The sequence below is a fragment of the Berghia stephanieae genome, chromosome 6 (assembly GCF_034508935.2).
Source record: "Berghia stephanieae isolate SIO BIC M18660-M18661 chromosome 6, UCSD_Bste_1.3, whole genome shotgun sequence".
Lineage (NCBI taxonomy): Eukaryota > Metazoa > Mollusca > Gastropoda > Nudibranchia > Aeolidiidae > Berghia > Berghia stephanieae.
Window position 1 is genome coordinate 59798884 of NC_088365.1, and position 17500 is coordinate 59816383.

A 17500-nucleotide genomic window follows, 5' to 3' on the forward strand; every position below is an offset into this window, starting at 1 on the left:
ACGGGTAGACCCAGGGGGACCCCTGCATTGCTGTCATTAATTAGTGCTGGTACAACTACAGGCGGAAAGGGTTGGGGTGGGGGTGGGGGGGGGGGGTTGGGTTAAGGAGTCTACTGTATCTTATATGTATGGTCTATGATGATGCTTATCTTCCCTTCTCCTCTCTATCTCTCTCTCTCTCTCTCTCTCTCTCTCTCTCTCTCTCTCTCTCTCTCTCTTTCTTATTATCTTACTTATATATATATATATATATATATATATATATATATATATATATATATATATATATCCCACAGTCTTTCTATCTAGATCTCAGTCTCCTACTACAGCTAAGTTATAAGTGGAGATTTGGAGGTATAATGTGTCTTCTTATATTATCATTCTCTTCCCTTCTCTCTAAAATATTCCCTTTTATATATATATATATATATATATATATATATATATATATATATATATAGAGAGAGAGAGAGAGAGAGAGGGAGAGAGAGAGAGGTAGAGAGAGAGAGATAGATAGATAGATAGATAGATAGAGAGAGAGAGAGAGAGAGAGAGAGAGAGAGAGAGAGAGAGAGAGAGTGAGTGAGTGAGTGAGTGAGTGAGTGAGAAGGCCTAGAATTGACATTCAAAGATTGTATACGTTTATGTCGTGATAAGGTCGAGACTTTTACAGTTTTAAAGAGATCCTTGGGAAATAGATTCTTTGGTGTATTGGCAGCTGCACCATTAATTGATACGAGGCGAGATAGGTGGGTGGATAGATGGATAATTATGTCGACAGAAAGAGGAATGAAATTGATCAGTCAGACCAAAACGGCATAAGATAATCGGGTTGAACATAATTAATTTTAATCCTTACCTTTGAGTTTTGAATTAATATGATTCTACCTGTTCCATTGCAAACCCGATCACTTCTTAGTAAATATGTAATCGTTGAATAATGCTTTGAACACGTTGAACAAAATAATTATTCAATGATTGTAGAATATTTTCACTCGTTTTATTGCTTTAAGATAAAGTGTAAAAAGACCGCTGATTGGAAGTTATAAATAATCTCTTGCTGCGCATGAATACAAATCCAACGTTTTTTTTTTTGTTTTTTTTTTTTTGTGTGGTCAAATTGTCATTTAAGCAGGAGGAGAAACCACAAATTATTTCGAATTGAGGTATTACTACCGTACGATTGGTCAAGAACTTATTCATTCACTTCCTTATATTTATTAAACTCGTCATTTTTAAAAATCGTGCAATAACGCACACCTGCAAGCTCGTAGTGTTATTTGGGACGATATATATAAACAAAGTAAAGAAAAAACATCGATTATCTTGTTTTGAACGTCTTGACTTTTTACTGAATTTTCATGAGGATTTATAAAGTGTAATATTGACCAAACGTGCTCAAAACATTTTCCAAGGGGCTCCGCCAACAGCAACACTTAAAATGTAGGACGAGATATAACATCACTTCCGACATAATGCCGTTTCGAAACTTTAAGGGTGGAGATAATTATAAGCAGGTAGATATCGTCCATGAAGTCTTCTTCATCTTCCTGCATATCTGCAAACCACCTGGGGTGTCGCAGACTTTGGTGTGCATGTTGGTGTTTAGAGTGGCACAGAAGCGATTTTGTCCCCGAAATGTTTAGTGTTTTCAGATCTAACTAAACCTGCGGGCAGGCTGTTCCAAATTCTGATCGTTGATGGAAAAAAACAAACTACTCAAGCCATTGCAAATGCATTCTTGAGCGTGGAATTTGGAATCGTGGAATTTGGAATCTGTGGTCGTGCTCTCTGGTTTCTCCCCTTGTTGATGCAGGTTCAAGTTTGTGGGGAATTTCAATCAATTTATGTATTGAACGGTATAGCTTGGTTTCTTTAGCTTGCTTTCTTCAATCGTCCAAAACTGGCCATTGAAGGTTTGTAAGCATGATTTCAACGCTGTGTCCTCTGTTAAAATCGCCGAAAACGAAACGAGCAGCTCTGCTCCACTTTTCGCAATATCTCAACATTTTTCATTCTAATAGATTATGAGCCAAAATTTAAAATAAATATGTTTTGTCAGAACACATCTGTACTGGTCAGTATTCTAATTACTATTCAAAAACATGACCAGTGCAGACTACTCAACACTTGTAGATACCCCTTATAACTCACCTACAACTTTTCAACGCTCATACTCACTCAAAAATGATCAAACTTGTTGACACCCCCTCATTTATACCTTCACCCTCCCCCCACCCCATCACCCTATCAGAGCCCCGTCCATCTCCCTGATTTCACCCCTTCTCCTCCTCCCTCATGATCACTCCATCTCAAAATATACCCCCTAAAACGAGGAAGGCGGGAAATCCAACCCACATCATCAAAGAGAGACCACTCGTTCTGTCAACAACCGGAAGTCTGGTTTAATTTTACTGGGATCATGGGTTGAGTACTTGTCCTGGAGTCAAGGGTCTATTTTTGGCACATTGACTGTGTCGACAAAACCCTTGAGAGAAATAGCAAAGTCTTGAGAGATGGAGAAATAACTGTTAACAAAGATCCTTTTTCAGTTGGTGGTTTTGGATGATGCATGATGGGGGGAAAACACCATAAATAATGGGAAATAGAATGAAAAAAATGGATATGGTCTGACTTCCCTCAATACTACTGATATTACTATCGCTACTGTTACAACAACAACAACTACTACTTCTGCTGCTACCACCACCACCACTACTACTACTACTACTACTACTACTACTACTACTACTACTACTACTACTACTACTACTACTACTACTACCCCTACTACTACTACTACTACTCTACTACTAGCTACTACTACTACTACTACTACTACTACTACTACTACTACTACTACTACTACTACTATACTACTACTACTACTACTACTACTACTACTACTACTACTACTACTACTACTACTAACTATACTACTACTACTACTACTATATACTACTACTACTACTACTACTACTACTACTACTACTACTACTACTACTACTACTACTACTACTACTACTACTACTACTACTACTACTACTACTACTACTAACTACTACTACTACTAACTACTACTACTACTACTACTACTATACTACTACTGACTACTACATATAATACTAAGTTTCTGCCATGAACAAATATTGTCGAGTTTAAAGATTCTTTATACAGAGAAGACACCAAATTTAATTGCACCAAGAAAAAACCCCAGAAAAACCCCCCAAAAACAGAAAGAAAAAAAAAAAAGAAAAAAAAACCCACACAAAGACTAAACAAAACAGGATTCAATACAGATCTATTGACATTGAGACAGAACCCTCACGGAAGAACACATCAAAACTATCGGTGCACATATTGAAAAGACCACTTGTCAAATTAGGTATAGATAGTCTCCTGAGAGGATTAAATTAAGTATGTTACTATTACTCGGATTTCTATTTTGTTTGGCAAATTTGTTCATCTCTTAAATGGAATTTTTTCTTTGCGTGATAGGGACCACTCTGGGGTCGTCGTGAGTGGAGCGCGCACTCATTGTACTAGGGCGAGATGACTTTCTCAAGGTCAATGCGGCTATGTGGTCTAGTGGTATGACACTCGCTTTCGGATCGGAAAGTCCTGGGTTCGAGCCTCGCGCTCGGCGCATAGTTGAGTCCTTGGAAAAGGCTCTTTACTCACATTCTATCACCGTACTCAGGTGTAAAATGAGTACCTGGCCGTTAACAGCGTTGTCTTTGTCCGAAAAAAAAATGTAATATCGCCTACATGTCAAATATTGCTGTTGACCAGGGACCCCTTGTAAAGCGCTTTGAGCACATTTAGTGGATATTGCGTTATATAAAGCTCAATTTTAATTTTTAAAAGTTTTTAAACAAATGGCGATTGTGTAAAAGACCTAGGATTTGGGAGTTACACATCCAAGACTTGGATGATCAATGGTCTATTCGCAAAAACAAATTATAAAACATGAGACTTCACGCTTCCACTGCCTCTGCCGTCTCCCCGGCACCTGCAACCACCCCCCCACTCCCCTTTCTACCCCCCCCCTCCCTAAAGAAAGAAAGACAAAAAAAAAAAAAAACCCAGAAAAAAATACTTTTAAATTCATTTTTATTTATCACTTTTTACAGTCCACAGCTTCCAAAAGCTTAATATCCAGAGTATCACTATGATTCATTATGCAACCTATTCATTGTTCACCCTCTGTAACTGGTTACACACTTCCAATGAGTTTTGAACCGGAAGAGTGGAAGGTGTGACGAACGTCATGACTTCTTGTTTCCCATCATTCAGCTTGCTAGAATCCAGCGACTACTACTACTACTACTACAACTACTACTACTACTGCTACTACTACTACTACTACTACTACTACTACTACTACTACTACTACTACTACTACTACAACTACTACTACTACTGCTACTACTACTACTACTACTGTACCTAATAGAGTCCACCACATATAGGGGCCAGTGCTTAATCGATGATAAGGGTGGGCCAGTTCTTGACCCAAAGTCGTCGCCCCCTTTCACAACATCCGAATATCGTCAGTAAGATAAATATCGGTTTTGCCCCTAACACGATCCCAGCCTTTGGCTTCCCCAACAGCAGGATAATAACCTATTCAGTGAAAAAAAAACACACCCTTCTACCCCCGTGTCCGAAGTGATTTGCATAGGATACCAATAAAACACAATTATTACTTCTGTGTTTGTCTGAAGCCTGCCAAGATTTCTTTTCCACTCTTTCATTTCCAGATTTTCTATCTGTCTGTATCCATCTGCCTCACTATCACCTCTCTCTCTCTCTCTCTCTCTCTCTCTATCTCTCTCTCTATCTATCTCTCTCTCTCTCTATTTTTATCTCTCTCAATCTCTATCTATCTATCTATTTATCTTTCTATCTTATTATATATCTATTTATCTATCTATCTATCTATCTATCTAATCTATCTATCTATCTATCTATCTATCTATCTATCTATCTATCTATCTATCTATCTATCTATCTATCTATCTATCTATCTATCTAATTTATCTATCTATCTATCTATCTATCTATCTATCTATCTATCTATCTATCTATCTATCTATCTATCTATCTATCTATCTAATTTATCTATCTATCTATCTGTCTATCTATCTATCTGTCTATCTATTAATCTATCTATCTATCTATCTAATTTATCTATCTATCTATCTATCTATCTATCTATCTATCTATCAGAAGATCCTGCGTTCGAGCCTCGCTTGGCGCATAGTTGAGTCCTTGGAGAAGGCTCTTTACTCATATTCTCTCATCGTACTCAGTTGTAAAATGAGTACCTGGCCGTTAACAGCGTTTTCTCTGACCGAAAAAATTGTAATATCGCCTAACAGGCGTCGTGTCCCGTCCTAAATGTTAAATGATGCTGTTGGCTAGGGACCCCTTGTAAAGTGCTCTGAACACGCTTAGTGGATATTGCGCTATATAAAAGCTCAATTTAAGCTAAATTTAAATTTATATCCGGCTGACGAAATGTGTTGAGATCTTTGGCTAAAAGTAAAGCATCAATATATATCTCTTTGTTGTGGTTGTGATACGGAGATTAAGCTATGCGTTTGACGTCATTCAGCTGCCTAATGACATATCTAGACAGCCATAAAGATGAGACTTTCCTCACATTATCTCCGTCAGACTGTAACATGCAATTGAGGTTATGCCTAACATAAGGTGAGACAACGGTCATACCCGCCATGAAGCCGGATTTTATCACAGTTTCTATATCGTGAAACGATCGATAGTGATTGCTTGCTACCCTGTGGATAGGATTCGTCTATCGCAAATTACTTCCGACCATATCTAAGAGATCCAACAACCCTATCACTGATGAGTGGAAATCTCGACTTCGATCGGGATCGATCTCAATCCCTTTGGGTGTAAAGCGCTGCTCTACCAACTGAGCTATCGGAATACCCTAGGTACTCAATATTAAATTGCCCACGGTGGGACTCTCAAAACTTGACGCAAGGATCGAAGGCCGAGTGTCATAACACCAGATCACCAACCACCACATCAATCAATCCCTAAAGCTTTGAAGTGTGGAAGCATTGGGGTAGAAGCAATGGCCAACCATAAATTTTATAGCTTTAAATAGAAACAAACTCATGCACGAAAAAGAATGTTTTGTATTAAAAAATTCTTCCGCCGATAGCAAAAATTACGATTCAGTAAAGCAGGGGTCGCCTTGGGTAACCTGGGTTAACGAGAGAAGTGCAATCGACTGAAGAAGGGCTTCTGCCCGAAACATTCATAGCCACGTATTCTGTTCTATTTATAAGCTATTTCATTCATTTATATTCAGCGTTACTTCCATACTTCATTATATAAACATATTGGGTTGACAGTGAAGAACTCCACACCGCCTCCCCATTTGCAATGATTGAGTAGTCTTTCTTACGCTGAAAAAAAAAACAAACTTTTTTAAAATTTTGACCAGAAAACTATACCCTCCATATAAATCAATTAAACTGATCCCCTGCTTGTCACAGATTTTTAAACCTGAGACTTCAAAGAATATTCTGGTTTAAGATTTTTTTTCGTCAAGTTGAAGGCCATTTTAATCGATTGATACAAGGAGTTAGGGCGTGAAAATTTTCTGGCCAAAATGTTTAAAAAAGTAGTTTTGTCTGTGTATTGGAGAAGTGGGTATTCACCATACTAAATACAGTGTTTTGGTTTCTTTCGGTTCTAGGCTGATGCTGGTGATCTTGATAGTGTATCGATCATTTCTCTCCATTCGACATTCCATTACGCTCATTTCATTCGGCAATCATCTCTAACTCTCTATTCGGATACTCCTCTCTCTCTCTCTCTCTCTCTCTCTCTCTCTCTCTCTCTCTCTCTCTCTCTCTCTATCTATCTACCTATCTATCTATCTATCTATCTATCTATCTATTATCTATCGATCCTTCTCTTAACCAATTCTTTCTCCCACTCTCTCTCCCCCCTCTCTCTCTCTCTCTCTCTCTTTATATATATATATATATATATATATATATATATATATATATTATATATATATATATATATATATATATTCTTTTCTCTCAATTTGGCATTACCACGTTTACTTCATTTGAAAACGTACCTTCTTATAATAATCTCTCCCTGCCCCCCCCCCCTCCCTCTCTCTCTCTCTCTCTCTCTCTCTCTCTCTCTCTCTCTTATATATTCTTTTCTCTCAATTTGGCATCACCACGTTTACTTCATTTGAAAACGTATCTTCTTATAATAATCTCTCTTCTCCCCCCCCCCCCCCCCCCCCCCCCCCCCCCCCCCCCCTCTCTCTCTCTCTCTCTCTCTCTCTCTCTCTCTCTCTCTCTCTCTCTCTCTCTCTCTTCTTGGTCTTTTTTTTCTCCCAATCGCACTCTCTGTGATTCTCGACCTCTCCATCCTACTCGTGTTGAAAGTCATTGTTTGACACCTTTTAATTTATCTATAAAACTTTCATTTCTCATCATTCCAACCCCGACTTCGCTCTCCTTATCTCTATTGTTGATAAGTATCATAAAGTTGATATCACCATCAATTTTTGTCCATACTAATTTACAGTTCTTTGTACTACCTCAAGTTGCAAGTAATATTCAGCATAGCCAGTAATCAGATGGGTGTCAAGTTAGAGATAACGACGGCGTTGTGCATTTGGAATGATTTTTTCTGTAAAAAGACTAACCCATGAAGCATGGTTGAAGTTTTAGAGCTTGCCACTGTAAGAATGCCAAGAAGACCAAGCAAAATCTTACCAAGTCACCTGTTCTTTTTTTTTCTTGTTTCTTTTTGTTTTTCTTTTGGTGTTTTTTGTTTGTTTTTTGTTTGTTTTTTTAAATTAGTTTTTCTAAATATTGAAATATAACCTATAACCTCAAAACGGCATTATATCGGTCTAAACTGGAGGTTGAAAGTTAAATTCACAAATTAGGTATGATGGTTTAAATTCACTTGTTTCCATAAGGAGTTATGAAATGTTTTCTTAGACATGACCCTCTGTTCAAAACACTATTATCTATGTCTGATTGGATTGTAACGTAACAAGTAAATTTATACATGTAGTGATAAAATATTACGAACTTAAGTTGTTTTGAAATATAGAAAATTGTAAATATTCTAAAAATAACGAATAGAAAGTAAACTGATTTCATATTTGCAGCTTTTAAGTCAATTTCTTTACCACCATGTGACATAATACCGCTTTGACATTGTGATCACAAATTGTAAAACCTCAGATGACATAAAATAAATAATAAAATAAATAAAATTCCCTTTATTCATCCCAAAGGGGAAATTTGTCTTTAGGATCTATTCCAACGGAAGACTGGAAAAACCCAGGCGTCAGCCGCAGTGCAGCGCCGCACAGTGAACTAGGGTTAGTTGAATTGCTCAAGGCCACACAGTGCAGCTGCAGGTGATCGAACTTTTTACCTTTAGGGTACGAAGCAAACACCGTAAAGCTGAGCCACGCTGCCCCTAAAGCCACGCTGTTTCAGGTCATTGACATTTCAAATTCACACTTTGAAATCCAACATGGTGACAGGTTAAGGTGGTAAATTACAAAACATGTGACTTTTCGATTCAAAATGACCTTTTGGCAATGCAGCCTTTTGAGGAATATAATATTGCATTTAATTTTTTTTTAAACAAAAAAAATTGAGCATTTTTATAGCGCTATATACGTGCTCGAAACGCTTTACAATGGGTTCCAAGCCAACAGCAACATATAGCATATAGGAGAAACATAACGCCTGTTAGGCGATAATATTCCAATTTTATTCCGACAGTGACAACGCTGTTAACGTGCCAGGTACTCATTAAACACCTGAGTACAGTTAGAGAATGAATGTGAGTAAAAAACATTTCCCCAAGGACTCAACTATGCGCCCTCAGACTCGAACTCCGAACATGGCACGTCCAAAGCCAATGTCATACTTATAAGACCACATAGCCGGATATTGAGTTCAAAGGGTACACATTATTTTTTTAACAGTAATACTGAGTACTTACACATAAAATGTATCCTCAAAGACGATACAAAATGTTTTATCATACATTATTCAACAGCAATGGACACAAATAATTGAAAGGACATGGAACAGTTTTAAATTTATAACCAAAGACTTCAAAAAGTATATTATATCACTTCGAAAATGCCATCAATCGGACTCTCCATAACTTAAAATATGAAATATGATAAATAAGATTTTTATTTTTCTACTTTTGATTGCTCAAGATGTCAATGATGATCGTAGTGAAGATCAAAGCAGGGAATTTTATGCTGCTGAATCTCTCTTTTTTTTTTTCCACAAGTTTATCAAAGGCAATTGACCTAAGCAATGATATATTTGTTATGTCATGTTATTGATTATTAAATGCCTTTTGCATTTTTTTTCCAAATCCCTCTTTATAATGGTTTCCTTTTTTCTTTTTAAACTGCCTTTATTTTTGTCTTATACTGATGATGTTTTAAGGATGAAAAGAAGTAAAAAATGGCAAGTTGGATATAAAGAAACTGGGCTATTAAAGTAGAATCTTTTGAACTTTTCTTGTTTAATCTCTCATAACGATTGCAGTTTTTTTTTGTTCTTATCAAACGAGCAACGTTTGATCTTGGGCGTCTTTTGAATTGAGGGTTAAGATTCTGATTGATGGAGATGAAAACAAAAATATCGATTGATTTCGATAAAGTGTGGCTAGTTGGTCTAATGGTATGACAATCCCCTTTTGGACCAGAAGGTCTACGGTTCGAGTACCGCTCTAGTTGAGTTCTTGGAAAATGTTCTTTACTCACACTTACTCGCTGTTCCATATGGACCGGGAAAAAAAATAATTATAATTCCGCCTACGTCATCGATTGCTTCATCAATTCCTTCTCTTGTTAATGAGGAACAAGTGCATACATGAGTCGATGTCAGCTTAAACCTTATCAAAAGATGTTTCTATTTTGGCTTTCTCCGTCTCCGTGTCTCGATGACCTAGCAATCTCAAGTCTTAGGGTAAGAGCGGATTGATTTGCTTTGGCTTTTTAAGCTTTTGATTGACCTTTTTCACCATGCGAAATAAGAGCTAGCTAAATTGCGTAAGGTCAGGCTGAACCTGAGACAACACATAAAAGCAGTAAACATTATCATTATTATCAATCAATATTTATAATACGAGTGACGTCACTTGTTACGTCATCGTCTTGTTTTGTATGACACATCCGGTTAAGATGAGCCTTAATCATTTTTATAATCTAAAATAAAACCACACATTAAAAGATTTGGCAGGAAATTCGCCATTCAAATATCGATCGATTAAAATGACTCATTAAAAATGCTCAAAACTGGGACTTCACTTCAAGGACTGAAGACTCAATTATTGATTGATTAATATTATTACATACGTCTTGTCCAAATAATAATAATAATAATAATAATAATAATAATAATAATAATAATAATAATAATAATAATAATAATAATAATAATAATAACAATAATAATAATAAGAAGAAGAAGAAGAAGAAGAACATACATAAAATGATGTATTCACACACACAACCACATACACGCATATATATATATATATATATATATATATATATATATATATATATATATAGATAGATAGATAGAATGCGCTTGGCCAAGGAGTTCACAACATTGCCATCCGGAAGTATAACGGACCAACACACAAACTATGTCTAACCATGAACTTTTATAGTCTGGTTAATACAGTTTAGTGAGAACAACGCGGATGGCAAAAACAATAACAAAGGCCTGAGTGACGTCATCTGCATACTATATATATATATATATATATATATATATATATATATATATATACGCTGTTAAAGGGCCAGTACTCAATTTACGACTGAGTACGGTTAGAGAATGAATGTGAGTAAAAGACTTAGTAGCTCCGTGCGTATGCAATATCAAGTCGGTAATCATAACATTCGAGTACGGATGGAAAGTGTAACCTTCATCGTTTTTGTCAGTTAGAGAGAATTTAATGAGTAAACACCAACTTGAAAATTGTAGCGACAACAAAATCTGTGTCAAATTTAAGTTATAGTTATAACAGTTATATATGTGAGCGAGAGGATGTTTACCAACTTGTGCGGCTACGTAGTCTAGTGGTATGACACTCGCTTTCGGATCGGAAGGTCCCGAGTTCGAGCCTCGCTCGGCGCATAGTTGAGTCCTTGGAAAAGTCTCTTTACTCACATTCTCTCACCGTACATGGCCGTTAACAGCGTTGTCTCTGTCGGAAAAAAAACTGTAATATCGCCTAACATGCGCCATGTCTCGTTCTACATGTTACATGTTGCTGTTGGTCAGAGCCCCCTTGTAAAGCGCTTTGAGCACATAAAGTGGATATTGCGCTATATAAAAACTGAAGTTTATCAACTTGAACATGGCCTGATCTAGATACGTATCATCTGCTATTATAACCCTTTTTCAACTATATATGTTTTCCGTTTCTGTGTGTTAGTATCGAATAATAATTTGCGTTGCATTACACGATGGTAACAATCATTAAAAGAATAGTGTACATGTTGACAAGCAATCCCACACCTCAAATAGGATTCAATAGTCTGATGTCACGTCTGCCCAGAAAAGAGCAGCTTGGTTCTAAACAAAGAGAATCGGAACTTTTTATTCTTCACGCTGGCTAGAACTTTTTCACATGTCATGTGATCGGAATTAATAAAAGTCAAAACATGATCAGATTTATAATGTTTTTCTCCTCTGGATACACTTTTATGTTCGTCGGAGAAGTATTTCATTAGGGCGTCCGCCATTGTTCCGATAGTTTAGAACCACTTACTAAGTTAATATGCGTCATTACGAGGGAACTGACGTCACGAAAGTTGATCACTATTCATTTTACTTTTTCCAGAGCTGCCAACTTGAATTTTCAAAAATTCGTAGTTTCCAAGGGAAACACAGAAAAAATCACATTAGATAGCTTTACAAATCAATATTTTGCCCTTATCATGACCCAAAAATGATCAAAAGTCCTAAATATTGATTCTACGAAACTAAAATTTTCTTCTCTACAAGATTTATTGAGTCAAAGAGGCCTATTCAGTTCTGAAGCTGGAGTCAAAAATTCGCATTTCTATGAATTTTCCTTGGTATTTGGCAGGTCTGCTTTTACTGATCGCTTTATTTCGGTGTTTGTCGCTGTGTATTTTGACATACTTGTTGTATGCGAAGAGCTAGTTCATGAATTATCAAAGCCGTACCCCTCCTTGTCTCTAAGTGAGATGAACGATGGATGGATACATATAGTAAAATAAACCAAACAAATACAAATACAAGCAAGGGATATTATATATATATATATATATATATATATACAAGCATATATATATATATATATATATATGTATATATATATATATATATATATATATATATATATATATATCCCTTGCTTGTATTTGTATTTGTTTGGTTTATTTTACTATACGTATCCATCCATCGAGAGAGAGAGAGAGAGAGAGAGAGAGAGAGAGAGAGAGAGAGAGAGAGAGAGAGAGAGAGAGAGAGAGAGAGAGAGAGAGATACCGAAGAAAAATGGTCGCAACAGATGTAACGCAAATGCAATATAGCCTTGTGATTAAAATGCAAATTTTGCTGTTTGAACATCGAAGAAGTTAAAAAAAAAGTAAAAAGAAAAATACACAGAAAAGCCTCACAGAGAAAAGAGATGTGAACGTTCTAGGTTTGCATTCAGCCACCAAAATTGGTGATGAATAAATCACTAAAGAGGAATGCCAGTCGAGAGAATGGTTTCTTTAAGGCGAGGGTAATATTGTTATAGCATTTAAGATACTTACCATCAAAGGTGACGTTGAGAAGGTATTCCTTTAGCAATAATTCCCCATCGATTTTAGCCATTTTGGAGCAGATCCCTCGAACTCCGGGGCAAAGGTCACGCTGCATTTGTCCCAAAGTGTGAGCGAATGCGTAAACGGCATCGTAGATGAATTGCACCTTGCTCTCTTGTGACGTCAATTTCCTGTTGATTCGCTCGTCGCCTCTGCACGGCTTCCGCTTGTAGCGAATTGCACTCTCCGGGGTTTTGGGAACGACTCCGTTCCACAAGCACTTGTGTGTTTCTTCCCAGTATTCTACGAACCACGGATTACGCCAATTAGTCTTTGGGTTGAGATTTAGAAAATATCTCTCAAAGGCTTCAATTGGGCTTGATTGAAGCTCTAATGTAATCGCCCCTTGAGCGACTTGTTGATTATTTTTGACAGGAGACAGTCTATTACCCCAGGCATCGCTGGCAACCCATACGAATCTCCCTGTTAAATTCCGCCTGGTCGCTGCTCCGAGCAGACCGGTTGCATCTTCTGTTCGAAGGAAAACAATTACGACATTACTTTCATCTTTTGCCAGAAGATCTTTAATAGCTAAATCATAAGTAGCGTTACTCGCAGATTGGCTTATTTTAACATCGGCAGCTATGCAAATATTCCTAGCACGAGCTTCGTGTTTGAAAAAATCTATACCATTTTCACCATACTCTCCTTCGGAATGCACAACCGAAACATAAGTCCAATTAAATTCCTCTACAATATCCACTAACGCCTTTGCTTGGTAAGTATCTGGTGGAACCGTGCGCACGAAATAATCATAACGTAACTTATCACTCAGAGAGGCAGATGTCGAAGCGTAACTGATTTGTGGAATTTTGAAAAGTCGAAGTAGATTCGCCACTTGCATGGAAACAGTACTATACGAGCCTCCAACGACTCCAGCAACTGCTGTTGGCGATGTTTGCGCTCTTGGTAGAGATCCGTCACTACAAACGAACTCTGAAGGATCTAAAGACGTAATCGAAGCACGTATAAATTCCAAACTTTGTTCAAGAGCATAAGGTGCACGCCCGCAAGTATCGTATATTGATGCTCCTAGCGTAATCCCATTTAAAAGTTCCCCTCGTCTGTTGATTTCGTCAATGGTAAACAACATTGCTTCCAATCTTTCTATCCCTCTATCTCTATTTATACTTCCACATGATTTCTCTCCCTTGTCGTGTACCGGAAACAAACCTCCAATGATTATTTCTCCATCTATGGTGGCCACCATGGTAGGGAGAGAAGAATTCGTTCTCGAGCTACTGCTAAATTCGGTTTTGGCCGAGGCATCTTCAAGCAAAAATCCTTGTAGAAGTATGATGATATACGATATAACAAAAGCTGGTAAATATGTATAAATTGCCATTGATGTTGCTGAGATTAAGCAAAACTAGTGCGGTTTTCCAATTAATAGGAAATGGAGCTGGTTTGTTGTAGTGAGGGTTACTTTAAAGAAAAGTGAATATCTAGCTCAAACTACTAAACTTGAAACAGTTTCTGCTTATCAAGTTATTTCAAAAGTGATTACAAACTGTATGACATTATTGTGAATCATTATCAACGATATTGCCGGTTCAAGTTCATCCAGTCTTCAATAGTTTTCCCATACACGGAGAAAAATCTCACCATCACTTTACGAGAAGAAACATGATAACATAGCTTTTAAAGACATTGCTTATTCATCGACTACTCTCTCACTGAAGTAACCGTGTTATCAAAGATGCCGAAGGTTGTATTGACGTCGAAATAAACACAAGCAAATACTGGGAGGAGATTTAAGATGAAAAGAACATTTGGAAAACCGATTGAGTTCGCAACTTGTCCAAGTCCATAAAAGAATATTTTCGTCTTTCTTTCTATCCTTCTGTTTGTTCTATTTGATCTTCTTTTTCTCCTACTGCTATCGTCGTTACAAATTAAGCTTTCGCAACAACCTCAGACATTTCAACCGGTCTATTCAGAGGAGATGAATACCTTTTGAAAAAGAACTCCGACAGCACAAAAGACATTTGGCGATTGGACATCGATCGTTTCCCGATTTCCTGCTTTGTCTCTTTCTACTTTTACTTCTTACTCTCTCCTTTTTTAAATATATATTTGTTTCTTTTGGTTCACTCCAATGGTTTTGAAAAATCAATGATTCCGTCTTTTTAGAAAAGCCGGGAACATGGGTAAAGATAAATATGTTATTTCCATTCCGGGAGATTTCTATGGGGTCCTGATCAAACAACCGCTGCTTCTTGGGGGAGACGAGAGTTACCGCCTTGGGGAGAGAAGGCAGACTTTCTGGATGAAAGAGGATAAAGGAAAAAACGCATTAATATAAATCCTAAACAAATGGTAGGATGGAAATTAATAATGACTGATGGGACAGATTTGGTGATGGTTAGTTCGCATTTATTGATTTTTAACTTTTTTTTCATTTTTCCTCCTTTTGCAATCTGTAAACACTGATTCTTTTAGAATATCTCCAAACATTATTTGAGCTTTAATTCAAATACTCTTTGAATGATCACAAAACATAACGATGACTTTTTATATTTATATTGAGAGAGTTCCTTATTTTGTTACTTGAATTTATCGTACCGTTGCTACCGATGAGAATAATGATAATAATGATAATAATAAGAATTATAATAATAATAATAATAATAATAATAATAATAATAATAATAATAATAATAATAATAATAATAATAATAATAATAATAATAATAATAATAATGATAATAATAATAATAATGATAATAATAATATAATAATAATAATAATAATAATAATAATAATAATAATAATAATAATAATAATAATAATAATAATAATAATAATAATAATAATAATAATAATAATAATAATAATAATAATAATAATGGTAATAATAATAATTGTAATAATAAAAAGAATAAGAATAATAATAAGAAGAAGATGGAAAAGAAGAGGAAGAGGAGGAATTGTAATAACAATAATTGTATCAGTGATTATATCAAAGACAATATTATTGATAATGATAATATGATAATTATTAGCAATTTTGTATAGAGCATGACTAAGTCTGAGTCATAAGCAATACACTGCATCTGTGAAAAATCGTAGTTATTCTCATAGAAACAAACACAAATTTATAAAACACTAAGATCCCTATTAACTTTAAAGTGATAATAAGCTGCTGCTAGAAACTTAGTGACCCCTCGTCTCAAAACGGCTTTAAGTCGTGATGATTAAGATGCTGAAAATGGAATTTGTAGCCAGAAATATCAGACTTAAGTTTAGTTGATATGCTTTATAGAGGAGAAGGAATATCATGTTTTACGGTGCTAAAAATCAACGTTTCATATTTATGACCAGTTTAACTATAATTTGACTTTTTAGCATCTGGTCCATCACGACAGCATACCGTTTTGAGACGAGGGGTAACCTTTGGACTGTATAAAGTAATGAACAAAAATGGATATAACAGCCTCGAAAAAGAACAAAATAGCAAACATGAAACTTTTCGGGCTAAAACCCTTCTTCAGTCAATAGTAAAAACAATATAAACATGAATAGATCATTTAAAACCAGACAGGCAGCAGATATCTATCTATTCGACACGGCTGTCCCTATTTCTCTTCTGTCGGTCTGGGATTTAACCCTCTCCTTACCACCCATAGGAAAATCGTCATATTCGTTACGTTGCAAACCGACAATTTTCTCATTCTGATTTCTCTTGCACAACACAAAATTCCCTCAATGAAATGATTTAAAATAATGCAAAATTTTAAAAAATCCAGTTAAAATTTGATTTTAAGCATTAGTTTCACTTCGATATTATTCCGTTTTCAGATGATTGGTCACAAAGATACATGCTTGCCACAGTCATTTACCTGGTTTAATAATAATAATAATAATAATAATAATAATAATAATAATAATAATAATAATAATAATAATAATAATAAAAATAATAATAATAATAATAATAATAATAATAGTAATAATAATAATGATAATAATAATAATATTAATAATGATAATAATAATAATAATAATAATAATAATAATAATAATAATAATAATAATAGTAATAATAATAATAAATACCAGGGATATCATTTGTGTAAATTATAAATAACTATGGCCCAGGTACACTACCCTGACGGAACCCACTTATGACTGGTCTAAATTCTGAAGACTGGTTTCTTACCAAAAAACTCGGACTACGAGTACGATTCGATAATTATTATGTATATCATTATTTATCTTTAAAATTCTCATTTTTATCAAAACAAGTTATTATTATTTTTTTTTTTACCTTGCCTTTACAAATCAGTTTTCTTCCCATAATAATATAATATTTTTGTTTATAGCGTGGAACCCTCACTAAAACAGACTAGGAATTTCCCAGTGGGGCAGGACTATTAATAAAAAGATGATAGGAAACTGACTGAGCATAGAGCGGTGCGGGGGATAGGCTGGGACGCGGGACGAGATTGAATGCAAATAGGCCAGCTTCAGACATCCAGATTACTTTCGATTTTTAATACATTTTCTTTTAGTTTTTTGAAATAATAGCAGATCTTGTATATTTACCAAATCGTTTTTATCTTTCTTTTCTTTCCT

General features: G+C 35.6%; 1 protein-coding gene across 6 annotated transcripts in view; it reads right to left on the minus strand.

Annotated features, from left to right (window-relative positions):
* Nucleotides 1-17500, minus strand: part of LOC144975348 (metabotropic glutamate receptor-like) — a 245421-nt gene that overhangs the window by 76581 nt on the left and 151340 nt on the right. For all 6 annotated transcript variants that reach the window (XM_078919347.1, XM_078919342.1, XM_078919343.1 and 3 more), the window contains one exon: nucleotides 12872-15187. In XM_078919347.1, coding sequence (XP_078775473.1) covers nucleotides 12872-14267 — 1396 coding nt within the window. In that variant the 5' untranslated portion in view covers nucleotides 14268-15187. The remainder of the gene's footprint in view (nucleotides 1-12871; nucleotides 15188-17500) is intronic.